This window comes from Vombatus ursinus, unplaced genomic scaffold (assembly GCF_900497805.2).
Source record: "Vombatus ursinus unplaced genomic scaffold, bare-nosed wombat genome assembly UNPS02000749.1, whole genome shotgun sequence".
In the NCBI taxonomy this organism is placed as follows: domain Eukaryota; kingdom Metazoa; phylum Chordata; class Mammalia; order Diprotodontia; family Vombatidae; genus Vombatus; species Vombatus ursinus.
The window spans coordinates 3,037,007-3,063,997 of NW_020940527.1; the positions used below are offsets into that span (position 1 = coordinate 3,037,007).

At 36.4% G+C, this 26,991-nt stretch overlaps 1 protein-coding gene across 2 annotated transcripts in view; it reads right to left on the bottom strand.

Annotated features, from left to right (window-relative positions):
• ASCC1 (activating signal cointegrator 1 complex subunit 1) overlaps nt 1-26,991 on the bottom strand; it is a 134,708-nt gene that overhangs the window by 35,385 nt on the left and 72,332 nt on the right. For both annotated transcript variants that reach the window (XM_027858488.1, XM_027858496.1), the window contains 4 exons: nt 26,803-26,939; nt 13,296-13,415; nt 10,151-10,275; nt 7,545-7,624 (listed from right to left, as the gene is read on the bottom strand). In XM_027858488.1, coding sequence (XP_027714289.1) covers nt 7,545-7,624; nt 10,151-10,275; nt 13,296-13,415; nt 26,803-26,939 — 462 coding nt within the window. The remainder of the gene's footprint in view (nt 1-7,544; nt 7,625-10,150; nt 10,276-13,295; nt 13,416-26,802; nt 26,940-26,991) is intronic.

Consider the following 26,991-nt stretch of genomic DNA (forward strand, 5'->3'; position numbering starts at 1 on the left):
TCTGGTTCTTGGATAGCTTCTCTTGGATATTCTGAAATAGACTTCATTCTCAGGACAACTCTAAAAGGGTTCTGCTTATCTGGCTCCAAATCAATTTTAGAGGTTCCTAGATGATTCTGCTAGCAAAAAGACTCAATGCAATTCAGTACAATCTCTTAAATTTGGTTCTCCAAACTTGAAACTTTAGAGAATTTCAGTTTTTATATACCACTTGATGTTTTTATCTTTACCTAAACCCTGTACCTGATATAAGAATCATAAAAAAAATTTTAAAGCGTCTAACTTAGAAAATGAACTCTTCTGTCTTCTAAAATTATCAGACATTTTAGAATGGGGAGATAATTTTACCTTCTTTACAATTATCAATACAATTTTATATGTAAAATTCTTAATCCAAGTTTAAGAACTTATTACTAAATCATACTTAAAAGTCTGAATTTCCATGCTACATAGATTTGGAAGCCAATCATATACATATGAATATAATTTTTAGAGTAAACAGTCTATTCCTCTTGCTTTCTTAAAATTTTCTATTCCATTTAATTAGGAAACCTTTATATTACATCTTTGTCTTATTAATTCCCCCTTTAGGAGGAATTATATTATATTATATTATATTATATTATATTATATTATATTATAAATTGACCACAAATACAGATTAAAATTATAAGATTGTTCATACTTGCATCCTATTATAGTAACTCAGAGATGTTCCAGTGTCAATCAATTAACTAACAGACTTAGTACCATACTTACAAAATTTCTACTGCTTACCTGCCCAGATTACAGAAATTTGCTAGTAAAGGAAAAGGAGGGATATAGTCACAACAATGTCAAGACTCATTTCCTCAAGGGCATGGACTAACCTAACATAAATTGTAACAAGGAAAAATTTTCTTAGCTGTTTGATTCCAAGCATGAGTCATATCTGATAGTCAATTATCAAAAGCCAGGCAGAGAAATTTCCTGTTTAGAAAGTAAATATCACAATGGGGAAAATAAGTCAAGAGGCTCCTATCTTGTCATGCCAAGGTCATCCCCTCAATTTTTCTCCAGGGACAGACATCCACCTGTCACAACTCCCTCATCCCCCATTAGAATATAATTTCTTTGAATCAGTGACTGTCTCCAATATTCTCTTTGTATCTTTAGCTTTTAGCATAGTGCTTTGTACTTAAGCACTTAATAAATGCTCTTTCATTCACTTCTGGTGTTTCTGTCACTTCTTTCAATTAATGAATACATATATGTATATAAAAATATATATATGAACATATATATACACACACACATATATACACACACATATACATATATATACACATTATATACACACACACATATATGTATATTTGGGACAAAACATCAAGCTATATACATACAATATGTTCTATATATCATATATAATTTATATGTTATATATTGTACCTATTTTTATCATATCTATTTTACAAATGACAAAACTGAAGCAAATTGAAGTTAAGTGACTTGCCCAGGATCACACAGCCAGTAAGTGGCTAAGACTGGATCTGAACTTGGATCTTTCTGACTCCAGGACCAGCATTCTATCCACTGTGACACCAAGCTATATTTTAAGTTAAATCATTTTATTAAGACATTGTGTAAAAAGATATAAATTAAATTACCAAAAGTAATTTAATAATATATATCAAAATGTATATATACATATACATGCAGATGTGTGTATATATCTTGATGTTTTATCCCAAATATAGCACTTTGCATTCAAAGACAAAAACGAAAGTGTTCCTGACCTCAAGACAGTTATATTCTATTGAAAAGAGACAAGCTGAACGCATAATATGTACAAGGTAATGGGGGGAGGTATTAGCAACTAGGGGTTCAGAAAGGTCCCCAATAACAAGAAACATCTGTGTTCAAGAAAAAAGGGAAACCAAGAGGCACAGGTTAGGAGGAAGGGTATTCTAGACATGAGGGACAACCTGTGCAAAAGCATGGAGATGAGAGCTGGAATGTTATGCATAACATATAGCTGAAATATCTGGCCTAACTATAAAGTACATGAATAAATGGATGGAAAAGTATTTATTAAGTATTTACTGTGCCAAGCATTGTTCTAAGCACTAGGGATACAAATAGAAAGTCAAGACAACCCCTGATCTCAAAGAGCCCTCATCCTCATAGGGAAGGACAGCATGTAAAAGAAGGCTCAGCTGCAAGGGAGATGGAAAGACCCAGTGGTCCCTATGGCACAGTGGCAGAATGGACTGCAGTACTCTGCACTCAAGAGGACGCAGGGAAGCAATGTAGAGTAAGGCTAGAAGGGCAGACTGAAGTCACTGATTCAAATGGGCTTCAAATTTCCAATAGAGATGTTTGTGTTTGATCCTGGAGTTTATTAAGCAAGGAAGTGCCATGGCCAGACCTTTGCTTTAGGAAAAAAGCTTTGACAGTTAAAAGAATAGAAAGGACAACGACAAGAGTATTTGGTCACAAATGGGGAATACAGAAGAGCCTAAATGATGTATGTAAATGAATGGAAGCTTGGGCTCTAACATCACTAGACCATTTTATAATTTGGAGTTGATCTCAGGTACAGAGATATCCTTCTATTCAATCTGCTGATAGCACTAAGCTGAAATACTGCTTCTATTACTCTCTGGATCATTTAATAAAGTCTCTAAACTAATTACTATTAAAATTACTTCTCCTTCCAGGAGTTAGCCATTAGTGATGACTCTATTTTGCCACCACCCTGGTGCTGGAACACTATCACCTCACACCTGCACTACTGCCAACAGCCTGCTAATTGATCTCTCTGCCTCAAGTCTCTCTCTACACTGACCCTTTCTCCACTCAGTTATCAAAGTGATTTTCCTAAAACATGAGTCTGACCATCTCACACCCCTATTCAACAAGCTCCAGTAGCTCCCTATCACCTTCAGGATCAAATATAAAATCCTCTGCTTGGCATTCAAAGCCTTTCCTAACTTGGCCCCCTCCTACCTTTCCAGTCTTCTTACACCTTACTCCCCACTCCATATACTCCAAAATGTAGTGACACTGGAACAAGGATTTTCTCTCACTGGGGGATCCCTATGCCTATCTCTCCCTCTGGAAATCTACCACCTAGCCTCCCTAGCATCAAGTCTCAGCCTAAGTCTCACCTTCTGTAAGAAGCCTTTCCTAATTTTCCTAATCCTAGTGCCTTCACTCTGAGACAACACCCAATTATCCTATATATCTTGTTTGCACATAGCTGTTTGTGTGATGTCTCCTCATTATACTGCAAATGCCTCAAAAGCAAGACTTTTTTTGGGGGGCAGCTTTTCTTTGTATTCTCAGCACGTAGCACATTTCCTGGCACATAGAAGGCACTCAATCCTACTTGACTGTGCTAGCTGACTGAATGATTCTGTTCCTGTCTGACATGGCATCATCTGGTGTTGTGATTTCATTGTTGTTCAGCAGGTTTTCCTCAATACGAGTTGATGATGCTGCCTTATAGAAATTAATTTCTATCACTTCTCCTTCATTTTCTACGTTCAAAAACTCCCATTGATCTGAGCAGCCACTGAAGCATCCTTCCTTTAGATAATGATTTTAAAATGCTCCCATTTTTTTAAATTTGGAGATACAAAGAATGACCTTATAACTTTTCATATCTCCTCTTCTATAAATCTCATTTTAGCTAGTTTCTGGCTCAACCAACTAGTTACCAGACACAATGTAAAACACTTTCACCATTTCCTAAAAAGGTTGCTCATAAAAGCAGCTATGACCACCTCCTCTAAAAATTAAAAAAAAAAAAAAAATGCAAACCTGTACTCCCAAGCGTGCAAATCCAAACAATGAATTTTAAATGACCACCATTCTACTTGATAACGATAGGATAGTACAGGACTGCATTTGTACAGCAATGGGCACTGAACTGCTTCTATTTTATGACTCAGTAAATAACAATAAGATTAATTAATCTCACTTCAAATCCAGACCAGCCTATGACTCACCAGATGACCTCTCCCCCTCCAATTGGTGAGTTCCTCCCTACAACATCTATTTAAGGAAGACCCATGCCAGCTATGACCACTTCACATCTAGACCATGACTCTTACCCCCATGCAAGCACCATGCCCTCTCCATTTCCCAACTTTCCCAGGCTACCCCTACTTTTCAGCTCCCTTTTATGTGCTGTCTTCCCTCACTGTAATGTAGGCTTCTTAGGAGCAAGGATTGTCTTTCTGTTTGTATGTGTATTTTCAGGGCTTAGCACAGTGCCTAGCACACAATAAGCACTTCATAAATGCTTTATCTTTTATCTATTTTTATTTTCCCCCCAAGCTTGTCTCCCTTCACCCACCCACTTGATCCGTGGCCTATAGAGCTGTTCATCTGCTTTGTAGAGATGCTCAGGCTCAGTGACTAATACAGTTTGCCTTTTTGTTTCAGCTCCTCTCCTAGTAATATTAAGTGGTCTCTTTGTTTCCCTTCAGAAAAGAATACTTACCTAGCATCACAATATGATCGTGCTGGTTTGCTGAATATGCCCTTTATTTCGAGGTCTATATACTTGAATGATCTTCACATTGCAACTGAGGATGATACCCCAATGTGTCTTCTGAACATAACTGCTTCACAGACTTGTTTCGTCTCTTGCAGGAGCAACTGCTGGTGATTATAATCTCTCCTTTTTGTTCTTGCTGAAAATTTAGTTCTCTTGCTCATCAACATATTTAAAATACTGCCTTCACTTTTTTTTTAAAACTATGTTGTTTTGGTGATGGGCAAATAATGAAAATCATAACCATATTAATTTTAGGTGAAATCTTTGATAAAAGAATACTTCATGGGGATATACTCCATTTCCTAGATTTTCATATGACCTCTTCCTGTGAAAGGCTAGGCCACAGAAGAAACAAGGAAGGCACATCTCTCCTATAATCTATATAAGGTATAGTAGTCAAACAGAAAGTAAAATCCCCAGTTAACTAAAATTTTGAACTCTCATTGTCCATGGGATAATAGAATACCTACTTGGAGAAAGGTTTAGTGGCCTATTTCTATTTGAGTTTGACACCACAGCAGTACAGGATAATAATATATAATATATACAATAATATATAATAATAATATATAATAAGGTATTTTCAAGCTCACATTCCAGATGGTACCCTTCCAAACACAGGAATGTAGGCAGCATAGTGTAAGGATTAATGGATATATATTGCCTGCTGTTCTGTCCCCAATATAGCACCCTGCATTAATTACCTTCATCTTATTGGTATTCACTGAGGTATAAGAGAAAAGCAAGAATTTAGAGTCAAAAGAACTGCTTTCCAATCAACTCAACAAACATTTACTAAGTGTCAGCTTTGTGCCTGATGCTAGGAATACAAAGACAAAAATGAAATTGTGGCAAGTGCACCAAAAACTATGGAGAAAGGACAGAATTAGAAAAGGCTTCACAGAGTAGGTAGTATCTGTACTAAGCTTTAAAAGGAAGATGATTCTGAAAGCCAAAGATGAGAAGAGAGGCATTCCAGGCCTAGGAGACCAATTATCTGAAATTAAAGAGATGGGAAATGGACTGCCAAATTCAGGGAACAACTAGTACATGAGTTTAGTTGGAATGCAGAGTACATAAAGAGGAGTAATATGAAATAAGTCTGTTTGTCAGTCAATAAGCATTTATTAAGTGTCTACTATGTACCAGGCACTCTGCTAAGCGCTGAGCTTTAAATGCTAAGCTAAGGAGTTTGCATTTTGTCCTAAGAGGCAATAACAAGGGAGCTACTGACAGTTCTAGTCCAAGCTCTGCCAACTAACTGGTTATAAGGCCTTGGGAAAATTACTTAACCACTCTAAAGCTCAGTTTCCTATTTATACTATGTGAGGACTACATCTTAGGACCATGAAGTCTTTTCCACGTCCAAAATTTTATGTCTCTCTGATGTAATTAGCAAGGTTACTGATAGAGATCACCTTTACCAAGACTAAAGAGAACAGTCACAGGTAATTGCGAGTTACCTGGCACTACCCTAAGGTTTTCTCCCACGGCGTACCACACGGAGCAGTCAAGCCATTGCCACCTGACTTGCAGCATCTTTCAGATCCCAACCCTGAGTGCAACAAGACAACTGAGCTGCCTCGAAATATTCCTATGTCACTTCCCCACTCAGTCTTCTGTCTTCCTCAATAAAAGCAATAAAAAGAAAACTAATGGATGATGATGACATCATTTGAAGGAGAAAAGAGGAGATGCAGAAGAACCTACCAAGCATATTTACAGCTGTGGCCCAGGCAACAGAGCCTGTCACTCAAGTACAAAGATGTCAAGAATACTTTGCAAAAAAGAAAACTTCTCATTACAGTAAAAGACACAAGACCAGAGGAAAGGAAGGAGCCTTAGGACGTAGACATGAGAACACTTACGTGGGTGAATAGCTCCCCCTGCCAGGCTGAGCTCTGTGGTGTAACTGCCCGTTATTACTTATAATCTCTACCTGTCCTCCAAATACCAGTCTACCTCTGACATCAAGAGCATGAGTTAGAAGATTTAAAAACATACTGGATTTCAGAGAATTCCAGGGGAATGGAAAATGAAAAACTTCTTGTGCTCATATTGACCCATGTTTCCATTTGCCAGGGTGCAAAATGGTATGAAAACACATATAACACAGAGAAAAAGCAGCTCTCACTCTCTGAACACTACTCAACATGAATTGTGGAGGAAAGACTAATGTAATTTTCAAGTGAGCCTTTCATTTAAATTTCACAGATCAATCTAGTCCTCGGAAAAGCAGAACCCCGATAAGTCAGGAAAGAATGACCCCCCTTTCAAAACCTAAGCTATTCTGGAGTAGAAACAGATAATATAACCATAGAAAGTTAACTTTATGGGTGACAAGAAAAAGCCACTAGAAGATGACAAGCAATTCATTTTCACTTATAAAATGCAAAGTCAACACTCCAAAAGTGAAAGTCTAACAGTAAATCCTACCGAAGCTACAATTACTTTCTCCTGTGGATCCAAGTGGTAGGGAACCTAATTGTTTCGTAAATCACCCACCAGGTTTAAGGATATTGGAAGTTGTTGCTATGGTTGTTCAGTTGTTCAGTCATGTCTAATTTCATGGCTCCATGGACCACAGCATGCTAATACTGTCCGTGGGGTTTTCTCAGTAAAGATACTAGAGTGATTTGATATTTCCTCCTCCAGTGGATTAAGTCAAACAGAAGTTAAGTGACTTGCCAATGGTCTCACAGCTACTAAATGTCTGAGGCAAGATCTGAACTCCTGACTCCATGCCCATCTACCTAACTCCATATTGTAAGTGCCATAACTTTAACATTGCTGAAATTATTTTTTCCTCTTTAAACGTAAAAAGAAATTTGAAAACATTTTCCATCAATTTGAAAAGATTTTTCTATCAATATTTCCTGTGCAAAGTAGGAGGATAGGAATATTCTAGTGTTAAAGGGGAAGCTACTTATTCTCCACTCATTTTAAACACATTTCAACAACAGTAAGTCTCAGGATCATTATGTTCCATACTGACCTTTAATATATTTCGGCCATCAAATGATTCTCTTTCCCGAGGGCCCGATTTGCCTGCTAGGGCACTGTTCCTGTCTTCAGCTGTAAACATAACAAACTGAAAATTAGAAGGGTTGGTTGGAAGGTACTTTCTCTCCTTCAGTCTTAAAAAAGTCAATTCTTAAAATATTTATGCACATCTGGGAACACACTGTTAGAGAAGTTAAGTGATCTAGAATTTGAGTCCTGACTAGGCTATACTACTAACTAGCTATGTGACCTCTACAAGTCACTAAAATACTCTGGCTCCAGTTTCCTCATGGGCAAAAGGAGGGGGTTGAATAAGATGAGCTTTAAGATTCCTTCTAGCTCCATTTTATGACTGTATGGCCTTGATGCAACATTAAATAAACATACACATGCTTTACACATTAGTTTACAGTGACACTCAAATTTATAATGGTGACTAGTATCATGATTTAAAGATTTACCACAAATATGAAAATTCACTGTTCACTGAATAAAACCATCACCATTATAGAGACTTTTTTGAGTTTCCCCCCCACATTTTCACAACATACTTTCTCTTACCACCTCCCCCTCCTGGCCAAGGGCAAGCACTGCATGATAGCCAACCAGAGTGAGCAAGGCAGATTTGTCCAGTGCTGGAGGCTAACAGTATTACCAGGGGAACAAATTCAAGACACTGGTAAACCTTTGATCATGCCCTTTAACATCAACTTGTTCTAGAAAGCTTGGAATGAAGTTTGCCAAGATATTTAACATAATGACTTTTATCAAAACACTGTTAAAGAAAAGTCAACAGAGATAAATTTGTAAGCTCATTTAAATATCAGATTATTTTTCCAATTATTTTCTGAAAACACATTTTTTTTTCCTGACATTCCCCAGGAAATTTTTCTTCTCATTTTGAACATGCCATAATATATGACATAGGCATAGATTGCTATGCCAGAATTGATATATTAACAGATGCAGCAACTACTAATTGCTGCCTATTTTAGTTAGCCCGTTAGTGTCAGCTATCTAACAACTGCTTGTAAACAGAAGCCTTCTCCTAGGTAAAGATCTTAATCTATGTTTACCTAGCAAAGCCTACAACATTTTTGTACAACTCAGGATAAATTTTATAATGATATCCCAAATGTTCTAAGACTTTATAGTGATATTTAAAGGAATAGGGATATTCTATCAGAAAAAAAAAAATTCAGAACTCTTGATTCTATACCAGACTCAAGAAAGGAATTTTAAAGACTCTGACTAAGTCAGAGAGACTTTGAGACTGTTCACTATCTCAGTGTCCCCAACTGTAAAAAAGTAGCTGAATAGTGATTTGTGGAGTTGGGGGAAAGAAGTAGAAATTCTTAAATGAAATACAATATAAAATTTCAAAACACAAGTACCGTAAAATAAATAAGGAGCCAAGTCCTAGTGTGTTACAATGATTCTAACCAAACAGTACTGCTATTAAAAGTTTTCCAATAGGGTCTCTGATCACACTGTATGTCTCAGAGAATTAAAAAAAAAAACATAACTGATGGCTGCTGTAATAGAAGAGAATAGTAATATTATACACTTGTTAACCAAAACAGTATCACAAGTCCATGAAACATGCGTTGCAACTGGATTTATCACAAGAGAGAGGCACATGCATGTGGGAACTCCCTATACCAAGAAGCCCAGTGGTGTAGGGAAAGCCCTTGGTATTTAAGTTACAGGGAAAAAGAGAAGTCATAGGAGAGGGGAGAAAGGACTAATCCCCTCCCAAAGGGGAGGAGAAATCATGAATAAGTAAATTGGCAAAAGCAGCATAATTTTCCCTTGGGAAGTGCTAGACTATGAAGATATGATGGTTTGTTTAACTACAAGAGTCCTAGCTGAAAAAAGTTTCTCAGTCAGCAGACTAACTGACAACTGTCTTGACTCCCAAGGACACACAGGGAGTGCAGCTTGGGGTATAAACAACAAATTATGTCAGCTCAGGGGGAGCTTTGTCCTTGACATGTTCAGGGCCTCCTATGTACTCCAGGTACAATGTTTCTGGAAAATAAGGGAACTCCAAAAGGCAAGTTCAGGGGGCCCCTTAACACTTTTAATACTAATATTTTTGAATCTGCAATTTCATAAATGGTACATGGTCCTAATCCTGACAAGAATGGCTTATCTCACTTCTTCTAGAACTGAAACCAGGGTGCCACCAAGTGAAATAAAACATGTATATTATGCTATGCATGTTCACAATAATCTGTGTGAAATGAATTAATGAGTAAACTATATTCTATATTTACTGAGGGAGAGGTTACTCTTTGAAAGTATATTGCAATGACTCTTCCAGTAAGACAAAAAGTCTTTCTGTAATATAAATGATCTTTTCTCCCCACCCATCCCAATTGTACTTTCTGAGTTCTAATGGCAAAGTAGAAATATGAAAATTTCTTAGCTCTATACTAAATATATTCCAACTATTTCCTCCTACATTCATCAAAACAAAATATTTGATCTCAAAAACTCTAAGAATTGGCTTCTTATGATAGCCTGTCCAATTTACGCCCCAGGAATTCACTATGTATTCACCCAATTAGAGGCTATGTCTTCTAAGGCACATACCAGTGGGATCTTTCCTGAATAGAGTGTTCATGACTGTAGCATGGAGTTTCACTCTGTCCCATTCTTTCATCATCAATCCAGATAACACAAACCGTTCTACCAGCTGGTCAGCTATCAACTGCAGCCTAAGAAAATTGAGGACATATAGGGGTAAAACAGCACATAATAAAGAGACCTCATTACCAAGAGAGCTATTATTTAGTCGGGTTCCTAAATCCTCAGGAAAAATCTTTGAAATGCCTGACATGAATAGTAAATTTATATTTAATTTAATTATATTTTATTTAATTTAATAGCATATTATTTATTTCAAATAAGGCTACTACAAAATTAATTTCTCATCCACAACATCCCATCATGACTTTAGGATTACTAAGTTAGAAGCCATATTAAAACATGCAGAATCATAGAACTTAAAATAAGCAGAATCAAGGGCCTTCAAGATCATATAGTCTAATTACTCCCTCTTTTAAAGATGTGAAAACTGAAGCCCACATAGGTGAGTTCACTCACCTAAGGTCACACAGCTACTGAGTGATGGATCTAGGGCCAGACTCCAAATCTCCCAAACTCCCAGGCATGGAAGTTTTTTCTCACTACATGACACTGTCTTTTATACTATACTATATTTTAGGGATTAAGCATGTAAAAAACCAATATTAGCTCACTTCTCTTTTAGGATAAGTCAACTTCTTGATGATCAGCCAATGACTTCCAAAGGATTTAAACATTTTCCAATCACAAAACAGCTTACATTTAAACACAAAGCCATACACTAAAACATTCATCGCAAGTGTAAGGCACAGGCTGGAGACAAAGATGTCCATAACCCAGTTTTTCTCTATTCCACTGAAAACATAGGCTCTCACTTAGGAGGCATTTTCTTTTTTTATTTTTTTTATTAATTTATTTTTAGTTTTCAACAATCACTTCCATAAGCTTTTGAGTTTTAAATCTTTCTCCCCTTCCTTCCCAAACTTAGGAAGCATTTTCACATATGAACCAAAAAAAAAAAAAGAGATAAACTCAAATCTCTCATACCAAGCAGGTTTTTTTGTATCATGTTTATTCCAACTATCCCTTTGTGAAAATCAGGTACAGAAAAGGATCTTTTTTCTTTACTTGGGAAAGGAGAATGAATACTACACAAAGAAGATAAAGAAAAAAGGCAACTTTAGGGAGATAGTAGATGCTCAGAAATGTCTCTGGATATATAATGCCAGGTACTATTATGGATATTTCATAAGATCTCTATAACTTACAAACCCTTGATATTAGGAAGTTTACAGAGTTTAGGAAGGCTAATTCTATTAGAAATTAAAGGGTTTATTCAACTGAACCTATATCTTTCTATTAAAGCCAATACAAACTGCATCTGTATATTGAGACTTCAATTAACATCTAGTCTCTCCTACTTTCTTCCTTTTCCAAAAATCTATGATGCCCGTAACAGCCAAATAGCACCTACTAGAACTAATACTCTAACGGTATAACCAAAAGACTGTTAGACCAAGGGCAACTGATTTTATCTTGTCTACTGTCCCTATGACCACTATTCACTTTTCTTTCATTTTCCACCAGCAGCCACCATCAACCACACCTTTTCAATCTGAATAAAACTAATTAGAGTCCAGGATTGATATTACTATCAGGAAGGGGAAACATCATAACCACTTGTTTCCTTGGTCAGAAAAAATTTTAATATTCAGTCCAAGTATTCTATAATCCACATAAATTTTTTCATAAGGTCATATGCTAATTTGAAGTAGGCAGCAGAATTTTGTGGTTTTTTCCCCTTATTGATTAAAACTTTACATTTAAATATACATACATATATGTGTGTGTGTGTGTTTATATCAGTAAATTTAAAAATTAGCAATGACAAAGACAAAAATTATATCACCGTAGATGACACTTAAGCAAATTGATAGAGAAGAGCCTAAATAAAAATGGTGCTTTGTTATGTTCTCAAACTAATTAAGGAAATAAAACACATTTCTTTCATTTTAAATGGGACAAGACTTTTATTTTTACTATAAGAATCAGCATTGGAACACAGTCTATCCCTCTACCCAAACCAAATATATCCAAAAGTGCCTTCCCTTCCAAATACCCGAGAAGCTATACATACTTAAACAAGGTGAATTCATTCTCTTACAGTCCATTACTCATTTCTTCCATGCAGCCCTCTCATGCAGGACTAGAAAGAAATAGTCTACCCCATACAATAGTTCTTGGACATCCTGAATGTGTTAAATTTTTTTTACTCTTCAAACTTAGCTAACCAAGTGGACCAAGGTCCACTCTAAACTCAATTCAAAAAATATTAATTCTCTACAGTGATCCTCTATAATCTGGAGAGTCACTAGGAGACCAGGTCAGTTCTAGGGTCACTTAGAAGTTCCTCTCTGCTTGGCCATATGATTTAATACCTCTGCTCCAATTATCCTCTAATTCCAGTACTTAAACATTTAAAATTCCATGAACTGTCACACCTATATCATACATGCTACTTTAGGCAACAAGATAAGGAAGCTGAAGGACACACAAAATGATCAATAATTATTCATTAAGCCCCTACAACATGCCAGGTCCTGTCCTAAGCATTGGGGATACAAAGAGATAAATGAAACATATCTAATATTTCCAGCAAAAGTCCCTTGCAAAAGATACCAATTCTGCCATCCCAATGGGGGAAGCTAGATGGCACTGTGGATAGAATGCTGGGCCTGGAGTCAGGAAGACTCATCTTCCTGAGTTCAAACCTGGTCTAATACATTTACTAGCTGTGTGACCCTGGGCAAGTCACTTAATCCTGTTTGCCTCAGTTTCCTCATCTGTAAAATAAGCTAGAGAAGGAAATGGCAAATTACTCCAGTATCTTTGCCAAGAAAACCCCAAATGGGGTCATGGAGAGTTGGACACAATTGAAACAACTAAACAACAATAACCAACCCAAAAGAGTATACTGATATGATAGAAAGTCTGTTCTTTTTCTACTACCAAAAAATGTTATAACAACCTTACCTCTCACTAACATAGTAAGATTCCAAAAATCAAAACAGTTTATCACTAGGATCAATAATGAAATACTACAATATGTTAATTTTTATTTCCAATAATACTACACAAACAAGACACTTACCGGTCAGAGCCATCCTTCATGTGAACTTTAGCATAAAGAACATCCATCATGCTAGGATCATCATTCATGTACTCTATCCCCAACATCTCTGCTAACAGGGGTTTACCTCCAGTAATTTTGCTTCAAATGGGAAAAAAATAGTAAAGGAAGATTCATGTCATTAAACCAAGAGAGTCATCTACAATGAGACATGTTCAGTACACAGATCCACAACGAAATAGACTTAGTACTTCTTAATGTCATCGGTCCAAACGTAAACCAGGGCCTACTACACATTTCCCTAGAGCTAAAAGAAAAGCTAAGTAACAACTTACATTATTTATCATGGGTTACTTTTTGGCTTTTTTTTTAAATTATTAACTTAAATACAAAAAAGTGAGCATTTCTGTATATAAGATACACAACAGAGGACTGTATAAAAATTGGAAATTTCTATTTCATACTACTGATTTTTTAAAGAAAAAGTATAAATTCCACATATTACTTCTACCTGTCCTGCTTATCTACGCTTTCTTCTGAACTACTTCTGCTCATAGTGAATTAAAAAGATTTTTTTTACTCAACTTAAATGCCTAAAAAGAACATGTTCATGTACACAATAGAAAACAAAATGAGGATTATATATAAAACCATGAATCTCCATTTTACACCACTTGCTTTAAATGTAAAATAAATTCAATACGCTGCATTCAAAACTATCTGTTCATCTGTGCTTCCTTCTGAACTTTCTTCTCTTCTGTGTATTTTTAAAAATGTTTCAATGGCCCTCTTTTCTTGGCATCACTATTACTAATCTCTCTCCCTCCAACATCCCTCACATTTAGCTGAGATAAAGTGGCAGGAGCGGGTTGAATGGAACCTTATAACAAATTAGCATACTCAAGCAAAACTATTGCACACAGTGGCCATGTCCAAAAATGTACGTCTCTGAACTTTTGGTGCCCATCAGCTGTCTGGCAGTGGGTAAAATGTTTCATTATTGATCCTCTGAAAACATAGCTGATCATTACAATGATCTGAATTACTGTCAAAGTTCTTTTTTTCCTGGTTCTGCTCACTTCACTATGTCAACTGATGCTACCCAGGATTCTCTGAAATGATCTTTCATCATTTCTTACAGCATAATAATATTGCATTGCATTCCAGTACCATGATTTGTTCAGCCATTCCCTGTCAAAGAGGCAATCTAATCTCCTTAAATTATGGTTCTCTCTCTTTTTTTTTTCTCTTTTAATCTGATGTTCAGGATCACGAAATTTGTTTTGTTTGTGACTATTCCCTCTTCCTGGTATTTCTCTTAATACCCATCCCCACTTGTTTCCCTGTTGAGTTTGATATAGTTACACTCTAAACTGTTTGTGTGAGTGTTCCTTTGACCATTTCAGATCAGAATGAGGTTCATCTGAAGCCGGCTCCCCACAACCTCTTCTCCCTTCTTTCACACATGGCAATTACGAAAAACTGCAAGTTCTACCCCCTTCTTCCTCCTTTCTACATTAATACATTTCTTTTACCTTCTCATCTCCTTCCTTCTTAAAACACTCAGAATAGAACCAATCTACCAGGGCCTCTGGTTTTCTTATTTATGTCTTGAAATATCATTTAAAGAAATTATGGCTCTGAAAGGATACTTGTTTTCTCGTCCTATTAGAATGCTAAAACCACATCATCATACAGCTCCTTCCAATTACTCAAATAAATTTACCTTTATGGGTTTCTCCAGACTTTGTGTTTACACTTCAAAGTTCTTACTTAGCTCTGGCCTCTTCATCAAAAATGCTTCAAAGTCTTCTATCCCATTAAAGATCCATTTTTTCCCCTATAGGATTAAATTTACCTTTGCAAGGTAAGTTATTCTTGCCTATAAGCCTTTATCTTTTGCCTTTCAGAAAACCGTGATCAAAGATTTCCTCTCATTTTTAGTAGAAGCTGCTAGGTCTTGGTGATCCTGAGTATGGTTCTCTGGGTACTTATAATGCTTCTTTTTAGATGCTTTTCGTAGTTTTTTTTCTTTGATGTGAGGATGCTGGACTTTGTCTATGATACTGATAGGATTTTTACTTTTGGCATTTCCTTCAGCAGATGATCATTAAAATTTTTTTTTTTTAATTTTAGTGGGGGCAGCTAGGTGGCACAGTGCATAGAGCACCAGCCCTGGATTCAGGAGGACCTGAGTTCAAATCTGGCCTCAGACACATATCACTCACTAACTGGGTGACCCTGGGCAAGTCACTTAACCCCATTGCTTAAACCAAAAAAAAAAAAAAATTTTTTTAGTGATATCTTTTTATATAACCAAAATTTCTCACCCAGCAATAGCACTTCTAGTATCCCAAAGAGATCATACAAATGCGAAAAGGACCCACATGTACAAAAATATTTATAGCAGCTCTTTTTGTGGTGGCAAAGAGTTGGAAATTGAAAGGATGCCCATCAATTACGGAATGGCTGAACAAGTTGTGGTATATGAATGTAATGGAATGCTATTGTGCTATAAAAAATGATAAATAGGCAGACTTCAGCAAAACCTGGAAAGACTTGCATGGTCTGATACTAAGTGAAGTAAGCAGAACCAGGAGAACGTTGTACACAGGAACAGCCACACTGTGCGATGACTAACATTGATAGACTGAGCCCTTCTCAGCAATGCAAGGATCTAAGACATCTCCCAAAGGTCTCATGATGGAAAATGCTATCCACATACCAAGAAAGAACTATGGAGTCTGAATGCAGATTGAAGCATGCTATTTGCTAGTTTTTTTCTTCTGTTGTATTTTGTTTCCTCTTTCTGGTGGTTCCTCCTATTGGTTCTAATTCTTACTTACAACATCACTAATGTGAAAATATGTTTAATAGGAATGTATATGTATGGCCTATATCAGATTGTGTGCCATCTTGGGAAGGGAGGTGGGGAGGGAGGGGGAGAAAAATTTAAAACTCAAAAGCATATGAAAGTGATTGTTGATAAATCAAAATAAATTAATTTTTAAAAATTCTAAAAATTTCTCCTAGTATTTGTCTCCTCCCTTCCTGGACAATCATTCTATATAACAAATAATATTTTTAAAGATCTCATCAGCTCCCATTTAAATATTATCGTTATGCTGATGATTCTAAAATCTACCTATCCAGTCCTAACCTCTCTACTAATCTCCAAGCTCACATCTCCAACTGCTTTTCAGATATATCAAACTGATTGGCCAGCAGACATCTTAAACTCAACATGTCCAAAACTGATGTCATTATCTTTCCCCCTAAACTTTTCCTCCATGATAACTTCCCTATAACTGTAAAGGGCACCACCATCCTCCCAGGCCCTCAGGCTTGAAATCTAAGAGATACCCTCGATTCCTCACTATCTCTCATCTCTCATATCCAATTTCTTGCCAAGACCTATCGATTTTTAACCTTTGCAACATCTCTGGAATATGTCCCCTCCTCTCCTCTGACACCGCCACCCATTCTAGTGCAGGCCCTCATCACCTCATACCTTGAGTACGGCAATAGCCTGCTGGTGGGTCTGCCTGCCTCAAGTCTCTACTCCAATCCATCTTCCATTCTGCCACCAAAGTGATTTTCCTAAACCTCAGGTACAACCATGTCACCTTAATAGTATTTATCTAATCAATAAACTCCAGTGACTCCCTATTACCACCAAGATTAAATACAAAATCTTCTGTTTGCCGTTCAAAGCCCTTCATAACCTTGCCTCCCCCCTACCCTTCCAGTGTTTTTACACCTTATGCCCTAGAAGTGACACTGGCTCCTTGCTGCTGCACAAACAAGACATTACAACTGTACGCTCCTGACATTTTCTCTAGATGTCCCTCACGTTTGGAATGTTTTCCTCCCTCATCTATACCAACTGCCTTTCCTGGCTTCCTTTAAGTCCCAACTAAAATCTCATCTTCTACAGGGAACTTTTCCTAATCCCTCTTAATTCTAGTGCCTTCCCTTTGTTAATTATTTCCTCTTTATCCTGTATATAGTTTATTTGTACATATTTTCTTTCTTGCTGTCTCCCCAGTTGGATTTTGAGCTCTTTGAGGGTAGGGACTGTCATTTGCCTGTTTTTGCATCCCCAGCACTTAGCACAGTGCGTGGCACATAGTAGGTATTTAATAAATGTTTATTGACTGACAAAGACAAGAAAAAAAGAAAAAAATTTGATCAATATATTAAAATAGTCTGGGAACCAAAATGGAAGATCAGAGGTAGCAATCCAAATGCACTATTTCAACATTCCCCTTCAAACAACTTTAATGCCTCAAATCAAGTTTGGAGTGGCAGAGCCAACAAGAAGTTGAGAAAAGCCATTTTCCCAGTCTGGGACAATTCAAGAGGTCAGCAGTAGAGCTCTGTGATAACAAGGTGGGCACAGGGACCACAACAGTGGCAGCAGCTTCAGGAGATGGTACGGGGGTCAGACAAGTGATCAGAAAGAAATTATAGGGGATCTCTGTACTGTCAGTGGGCGTGGTACCAGGTACTATTTGTCAACAAAACTGCCCACAAGCAGTTCTAGGTTGTAATTCCAGGGCAGAGAAGAGTTCTGGTAGTTGGAAACAAGGGAGCAAGGGTCCCGCTCACAGTTCCAAGGCTAAGAGGAATGCTAGGGCTTTAGACTGCAGAGGAGTAGGAGCCCCTCCTTCATAAAGACCACAGCACACAGATCAGGAGAGCAGTAACCATACCTATCACTGCCTCACACCACCTTAGAAACACCAAAAACTTACAGACCCCCAGAATTAGCTCTGAAAACAGTAGCACAAAAAAGCCTCAAAGACTGGAATAGTGCCTCCCCACCCTCAGGTGAACAAAGTCCAATTTTAACATAAAGTTCAAAGTCAAGAAATAGGCTGGGAAAATGAGCAAACAAACAAAAAAGGAATCTGACCATCAAAAGCCACTACAGTGACAAAGAAGTGCAAGACAAAAGCTAATAGAAGACAACAATGTGAAAATAGCTACAACCAAAGCCTCAAAGAAAAATGCTAATTGGACCTAAGCGCAACAAAAATTTCTGGAAAAGTTAAAGAAAGAGATACGAGTGGCAGAGGAAAAATTGGGGGAAAAATGAGTGATACAAGAAAATTATGAAAAGAGATTAACAGTTTGGTAAAAGAGGTACAAAAAATACTGAAGAAAGTAACACCTTAAAAAACAGAATTGGTCTCATCATAAATGAGGTACAAAAATTCACTAAAGAAATGAACTTCTTAAAAAGCAAAATTGTCCAAATGGAAAGGGAGGTACAAAAATTCACTGGAAAAAAAAAGAATTTCTTAAAAAGTAGAATTGGCAAAACAGAAAAAGAGGTACAAAATCTCATGGAAGGAAATAATTCCTTAAAGACCAAGCTAATGACTCCATGAGGCATTAAAAAACAATTAAAGCCAAAAGAATGAAAAAAAAAAATAGAAGAAAATGTGAAAACTCTCACCAGAAAAACAACTGACCTGGAAAATAAAATGAGGAAAGAGAATTTAAGAGTTATTGGACTACCTAAAAGCCATGATAAAAAAAAAGAGCCTGGACATTATATTTCAAGAAATTATCAAGAAAAACTGCCCTAATATCTTAGATCCAGAGGACCAGACAGAAATTGAAAGAATCTACCAATCGCCTTCTGAAAGAGATCCAATAATGAAAACTCCCAGGGATATTATAGTCAAATTCCAGAGATCCCAGATCAAAGAGAAAATATTTCAAGCAACTAGAAAGAAACAATTCAAATATTGTGGTGCCATAGCCAGGATCACACAAGATTTAGTGGCTTCCACATTAAAGAAGTAGACAGTTTAGAATATGATATTCCAAAAGGCAAAAAAGCTAGGATCGCAACGAAGAATAACCTATCGAGCAAAACTTGAGTATAATCATTCAGGGAAAAAATGGGTTTCGTTTCTCAAATATAGAGAGAACTGGGTCAAATCTATAAGAATACAAGTCATTCCTCAACTGACAAATAAAAGGATGTGAATTGGCAATTTTCAGAAGAAATCAAAGTTATCTATAGTTATATGAAAAAATGCTCTAAATCAGTACTGACTAGAGAAATACACATTAAACCAAATCTGAGGTACCATCTCACACCTATCAGATTGAATAATATGACAGGAAAGGAAAATAACAAATGTTGGAGGGGATGTGGGAAAATTGGGACACTAATGCACTGCTGATATTGTGAACTGATCCAACCATTTTAGAGAGCAATGTGGAACTATGCCCAAAGAGCTATAAAACTATGCATACCCTCTGACCCTGCAATACTAGGTCTGTATCTCAAAGAGATCAAAGAAAAAGGAAAAGGACCTATATGAACAAAAATGTTTATAGCAGTTCTTTTTTGTAGTGGCAAAGAATTAGAAATTGAGGGGAAGCCTCTCAATTGCAGAATGGCTGAACAAACTGTGGTATATGATTGTGAAGAAATACTACTACGCTATAAGAAATAATGAGTAGGATGCTTTCAGTAAAACCTGAAAAGACTTATACGAACTGATGCATAGTGAAGTGAGCAGAAGGAGGAGAATGTTGTACACAGTAATAGCAATATTGTACAATGATCAACTGTGAATGATTTAGCTATTCTCAGCAATACAATGATTCAAAATAATTCTGAAGGACTTATTATCAAAAATGCTATCCACCTCCAGAGAAATAATTGATGGAGTCTGAATGCAGATCAAAGCATACTATTTTTCATCTTCTTTATTTTTCTTGGTTTGGGGAGGCATTTGGTTTATGTTTTCTTTTTCAACATGGCTAATATGGAAATGTGTTTTACATGACTGCACATGTACAGTCCACACTAAATTGCCTGCCTTCTCAGGAAGGGTGCAGGGAGGAGGGAGAGAATGTGGAATTCAAAAAATTTTTTAAAAGAATGTTAAAAATTGTTTTTACATGTAATTGGAAAAACTAAAATAATACTTTAAAAAAGAACCTTATCATTATTAGTGCAACTAAAAGGAATTTACATAGACAACAGGCATGGATATGAGATGATTATGTTGGAAAGGTCTCCAAAAAGTTGAAGGGGTAAGAAAGAGGGAAGGGAAAGTAGAATGGGGAAAATTTTCTCACATAAAAGAAGATTTCAAGGGACAGCTTTTACAGTGGAAAAGAAAATGCAGAGTGGGGGGTAGCAAGCATTGCTTGAATCTCACTCTCATCAGAACTGGATCAAAGAAATCTAACTTACTCAATAGACAAATAGGAGGAGAAGGGAATAAGACAAAAGTGGAGGGGAGTTAGTGGTTAGAATCAAAATAGATTTTTAGACAGGGACATGATAAAAAGAGATTCAAAGAAACAGAAGAAAGTAGAATGGAGGAAAATACATAGTAATCATAACTGTGAATGTAAATGGGATCACCCATAAAATTGAAGAAAATAGCAGAATGGATTAGAAACCAGAATCCAACAACATATTGTTTACAAGAAACATACTTGAAACAGAAAGACACACACAGAGTTAAAATAAAAGGCTGGAATAGAATCTAATAGGCTTCAGCTGAAGTAAAAAAAAAAAAGCAGGGGCTGCAATTATGATCTCAGAAAAGCAAAAGCAAAAATAGACCTAACTAAAAGAGATAATCAAGGAAACTATATTTTAAAAGGTACCACAGACAATGAAGTAATATCAAAATTTTTGTAGCAAATGTCTCTGATAAAGGCCTCATTTCTCAAATATATACTGAGTATAGAACTCAGCCAAATTCATAAAAATAAGATCCACTTCCCCAATTGGTAAATGCTCAAAGGGTATAAAGAGGCAGTTTTCAGAAGAGATCAAAGCTATCTATAGTCATAAAGCACTATCAGTTAGAGAAATGCAAATTAAGACAACTCTGGGGTACCACCTTACACCCATCAGAAATGATAAATGCTAGAGGGGAGGAAGGAAAATAAGTACACTAATGCACTGATGGTAGAGTTGTGAACTTATCCAACCATTCCAGAGAACAATTTGGAACTATGTCCAAAGGGCTATAAAACTATGCATATCCCGTGACCCTGCAATTCTAGATCTGTATCCCAAAGAGATCAAGGAAAAAGGAAAAAGACCTATATGTACAAAAGTATTTATAGCAGCTCTTCCCATGGCAGCAAAGAATTAGAAATAGAGGGGCTACACATCAATTGGGGAATGGCTGAACAAACTGTGGCATACGATTGTGCTAGAGTACTACTGCATTGTGAAAAATGACGAGGGGGGATGGTTTCAGAAAAACATGGCAAGACTTGTATGAACTGATGCAAAATGAAGTTAGAAGAACCGGGAGATCATTGTGCACAGTAACAACAATGTCTGTAATGATGATTAACTATGAAAGACTTGGCTACTCTGATTAATACAATGATCCAAGACAATTCCAAAGGCCTCATGATGAAAAAAATGCCATCCACCTCTAGAGAGAGAAATAACAAACTCTGAGTACACACTTAAGTATAATTTTCTCACTTTATTTTTCCTGCTTTTTTTGAAATATAGCTAATATGAAAAAGTTTTGCATATTTCACATGTATAATTGCTATCACATTGTTTACTTTCTTAGTGGGGAGGGGAGAGTTGGGGGAGGATGAAAATTTCAAACTCAAAATTTAAAAAGAAAAAAATGCTAAAAATTGACAATAAATTATTTTTAAAATAATAATAAATTTTTAAAAAATGAAAAAAGGCCAAAAATGTGTGCAATCTATCATATCTGTGGACCCCCCACCTCTAAAAGGGAGTAGGGTGGGAGCGTCTCCTCACATCTCATCATGCTAGGAGGCTATCTTTCTTGGCAGCCCCCTTTCCTACTGTCCATAGACTTCTGACTGAATTTTTGTTAAGTTCTGAGCTGAAAGAAGTCATTTACTTTAGATTCTCTTTGGATTCCTTGAATGTTATTCAGTCTGGTGTGAATTTCAAGTTGGTTTTTTTTTTCCCCTATGGTAAGTATATGGGAGCTGGGAGGTCTGACTCCATTTAGGTTGCCAAAAGTCCCACTGTAGGTTATTATCAATGTATATCTATGCTAACTGACTAATACAAATATCTTGCCGTTTCTTCCCCAGGCCTCATCCTCCTTTTTCAGTTGGAAAATTTATAATTTGACATCCCAAACCCCAAATTATTTGTCATTTTCCCCAGTAAGAATACTATACTATGTCAAAACAAAGCTCATATAGTTCTCAAAACCTGCCAGCTATATACAGCTTCTTTTATCAAACCACAACAGAAATGTAATCATGCACAATTTTGAAAAGAATATGGCAACATCGCCAAATTTTGTTGTTGTTGTTCAGTTATTTCAGTTGTGTCTAACTCTTCATGACCCCTTTTGAGGTTTTCTTGGCAAAGATACTAGATTGGTTTGCCATTTCCTTCCCCAGCTCATTTTACAGATGAGGAAACTAAGGCAAACAGGGTTAAGGCAAACCGGGTTAAGTGACTTGCCTTTAGTGGGCAGTTAGTAAGTGTCTGAGGGCAGACCTGAACTCAGGTCTTCCTGACTCCAGACTCAGCACTCTATACACTACCACCTACCTGCTCCCAATGTCTCCAGATAGTCATCTAATAAAATCTAGTACTAGGTCAGAATGGCAATTTTACTTGCAGTGATACAAAAGACCTTTCTGTTTATTTTCATTCATGTGGCAATTAAAAAACAGTGGAAAAATTTGAGAATCTTAAATAATAATTCCCCTACTATGATGTCCAAAATAGTACATGTGACCCTAGGATGTGATCCCACTAAAGAGCAAATGTGACAATTTCTGATAATATTGCTTCTCTTCCTATGTACTTTTCTTCTCTCTTTTCTCTCAAGACTTCTGTCTTCCTATTCTTCCACTTTATTTCCATTTTCATATCTTTTTCTCAGGTCAGTTGGGTGTTACTTGATATTCATCTCTACCCTCACTCCCCTCCCTTTAGAGCACAGCACCAAGAAAACAAGTAATTATATTTATCTGCCATGCCCTCCACACCCTGCTCCCAAGCAGACTGCAAGCTCCTCGAGTACTGAAACTTCTTGAAAACATAGTAGACTAGCACAGTGCTTGAAAACATAGTAGACATTCAAAAAAGGTTTACTGGAATTGATATGATTAGCACCTAGAGTGGTATCAATAGCTGAAGAGGTTGCTGACATGGGATGTAGGGGCACAGCTGGCCTAGGTATATAATGACTGCTTTGTATTCTGTTAGATTGGCATCCCTCCATTTCTACTTCTCTTGGTGAAAAAGGTACCCACTAGGGATATATTTAGGGCATTAAAGTTCACTAACCACAGTGAATAATTCATCTGGAGTCTATATAGCTATATGACCCTTTAGAGCAAGAGCGAAAACACAAGGTCAAGCTTCCAACCTAGTATCAGCCTTTAAACATATTTCCAAGTCTAAAACAAATACTCAAACCTGTACAAAAGACTTTTTTCTATAAATATCCATACTCTAACATTGGCCTATTTAAGAGCCAGTTCAGGTACATTTTTCAAAATCCTAAAATCAAAAAAGCTATCAAGTAAAACAAAGTATACCATTAAGTTATTTATGTTTGATGCTTTTATTTTTATCCTTGAATTTGGAATCTTAATACTATTTAACTGCTAAATATCATTACCTATTGGCTAACTACCCTAGCTCTTAATGTTTGGGTGATAGCTTTTACCCAGCATAGACTTCAGGAGATGAAGAAATGACTTTCCTTCATCTAAACAAACACTTAATTTGGGGAAATAAAGCATATTTAGCCAGCTCAATAATCAATCTTTATACTTCATATGCTCCCAAAACAACTCCCCCCAAAAAGCAAACTAATTTTACAGTAAATAGGCAAACCGTTTACTTTATAATTGATTGGATTCAAATGACGTTCTAGAAAAGGTGGTTTGAGTTTTTCCCATGTGCTAAAGAATCTTTGCAGAGTAACTCTGTCTTATTTCAAAAGCACTACCAAGTCTTAAAAGTTGCAATTGCTGTTTTCATCTTATGTCAAAAATTCTTAGTAACAATTAAATTTTTGTCTTACTCTTCATGCACACAAATCTTGATGTTTTTAAAGTTCTCAGATTTGGCATTCAATAACACAAAGGATACCCAAGAGGTATCAGAAAGTTTTTACAGCTAAATTCTCATGTATTTCAGGATAAAACTCAGGTGACAAAAATCAGTGGTCTGAATTTGATATGATTAAGAGAACTCATAATTTTCCTTTTTTTATTAATTTATTTTGATTTATCAACAATCACTTCCATAAGCTTTTGAGTTTTAAATTTTTCTCCCCCTCCTTTCCCACCTCCCTCCCCAAGATGGCGTGCAATCTGATATATGTCATACATATACATTCCTATTAAACATATTTTCACATTAGTGATGTTGTGAGGAAAAATTAGAACCAAGAGGAGGAACCACAAGAAAGAGAAAACAAAACAAAACAGAAGAAGAAAAAAAGAGCAAATAGTATGCTTCAATCTGCATTCAGATTCCACAGTTCTTTTTCTGGATGTGGACAGCATTTTCCATCATGAGTCTTTTGGAGTTGTCTTAAATCTTTACATTACTATGAAGAGATAACTCTATCAAAGTTAGTCATCACACAATGTGACTGTTACTATGTACAACGTTCTCCTGGTTCTGCTCACTTCACTCAGCATCTGTGAAATCCATTCTGAAATCCACCTGCTCATCATTTCATGTAGCATAATAGTATTTCATTACCTTCATATACTACAACTTGTTCAGCCATTCCCCATCTGATGGGCATCCCCTCAATTTCCAATTCTTTGCCATCACAAAAAGAGCTACTATAAATATTTTTGTACGTGTGTCCTTTTCCCATTTGTATCTCTTTGGGATACAGCCCTAGAAGTGCTATTGCTGGGTCAAAGGGCATGCACAGTTTTATAGCCCTTTGGGCATAGTTCCAAATTGCTCTCCAGAATGGTTGGATCATTTCATAACTCCACCAACAATGCATTAGTGTTACAATTTCCCCACATCTTCTCCAAACATTCATCATTTACCTGTTTTGTCATATTGGTCAGTCTGATAGGTGTGATTTGGTACCTCAGAGTTGTTTTGATTTGCATTTGTCTAATCAATAGTGATTTAGAGCATTTTTTCATATGTCTATAGATGGCTTTAATTTCTTCATCTGAAAACTGCCTACTCATATCCTTTGATCATTTATCAATTGGGGAATGACTTGTATTCTTATAAATTTAACTTAATCCTCTACATATTTTAGAAATGAGGCCCTTTATCAGAGATACTAGATGTAAAAATTCTTTCCCAATTTTTCTACTTTCCTGCAAACTAATAATTTTCTAAATAATATATCTTATCTTCCTTTAAATCTTTCTTTCTGAGCAATATTGTCCCTTTAGCTGTGAGACTGTAGAATAAACAAACCTGTGACCAGAAACTCATGCTATTAGATTTTATTTGTTTGGGTTAAGGTTAGTTGTTCTAGGGACAAATTAAAGAGTAAAAACTGATTCTTTCAATTGGCTAAATCTATCTTATTCTTTATAGCAAAAGCACATGGCAGAACTAAGAGTTTGCAAATATTAAATTGAGAATATCAAGTTGTCATGAATTCTAGGTCAAGCGCTCAAAAAAATCAGTTTTACCCAGCATTAAGCGAAGCACAACACACAGGGGCTATTGTATCGCTGGAGACTCCAAATGAAAGGCATAATGCAAACCAAATCAGCTTGTTATTGTTTTGTCTTTTTGTTTTTTTGTTGGGCAATGAGGTTAAGTGACTTGCCCAGGGTCACACAGCTAATGAGTGTCAAGTGTCTGAGGCCAGATTTGCACTCTGGTCCTCCTGACTCCAGGGCCGGTGCTCTATCCACTGCACCACCTAGCTGCCCCTACCTTGTGATTATTTTTAAGAAAATTGCCTCAATATGGAAACTAAAAAAGGGGCAGAAAACCAGACACGGCTCCAAAACAACAATCACTGCATTACAAAGTTTAGCATTTTAGGTAACCAAATTTTAAACCTTCTTCAACTCAATACCAACGTCCATTTCTATAAGGCCAACTTATGATGGTGGGAAAAAGAGAAAACGAAATTAGACACCTCTATTTTGAGGAAGAAAAAAAGATTTTACTGGGCAAGCTACATTCGATTCTACTAGAATAGACTGAATTCTAACTGTGAAAGGTAATGGAAAGATTTCTGGATAAAATAAGAGACAAGTTCTGGTAGATACAAGAAAATCACTTTGGAGAAAGTACACTTCGCACCATCTGAACTAAATTTCTCAACCTCAAAACACTGCTCACACTCAAGATATAAGCAAAACATTTAATAATATATCTATATTTAAAATTTACTTCATTAGTAAATTAGTGAATCACTGTTTAGTGATTCAAAGTTCAAGTGCTACAGATGAGCGAATCAATTAATACTGTTCTCCCTCATACTACGGCTCTCTGAAAAGGTATGTAGTATCCTTGAAGACTATCCTTTCCCCATACATTCAGACTACTTACCTGATAAAATCTTCTTTACATTGCTGCAGTAGTTCACATGCCCACTGGATCTCTTGATCACTGAGAAGCACTAGAGTTCCAATAGTTAGATGAAGTTTTGCTGGATTTTGGAAAAGGCAGCTGCTGACCCCACGATCCTGTTGCCAAAGGAAAGAAAGGAAGAAGTTTTATCAATATGGAAATTGAATG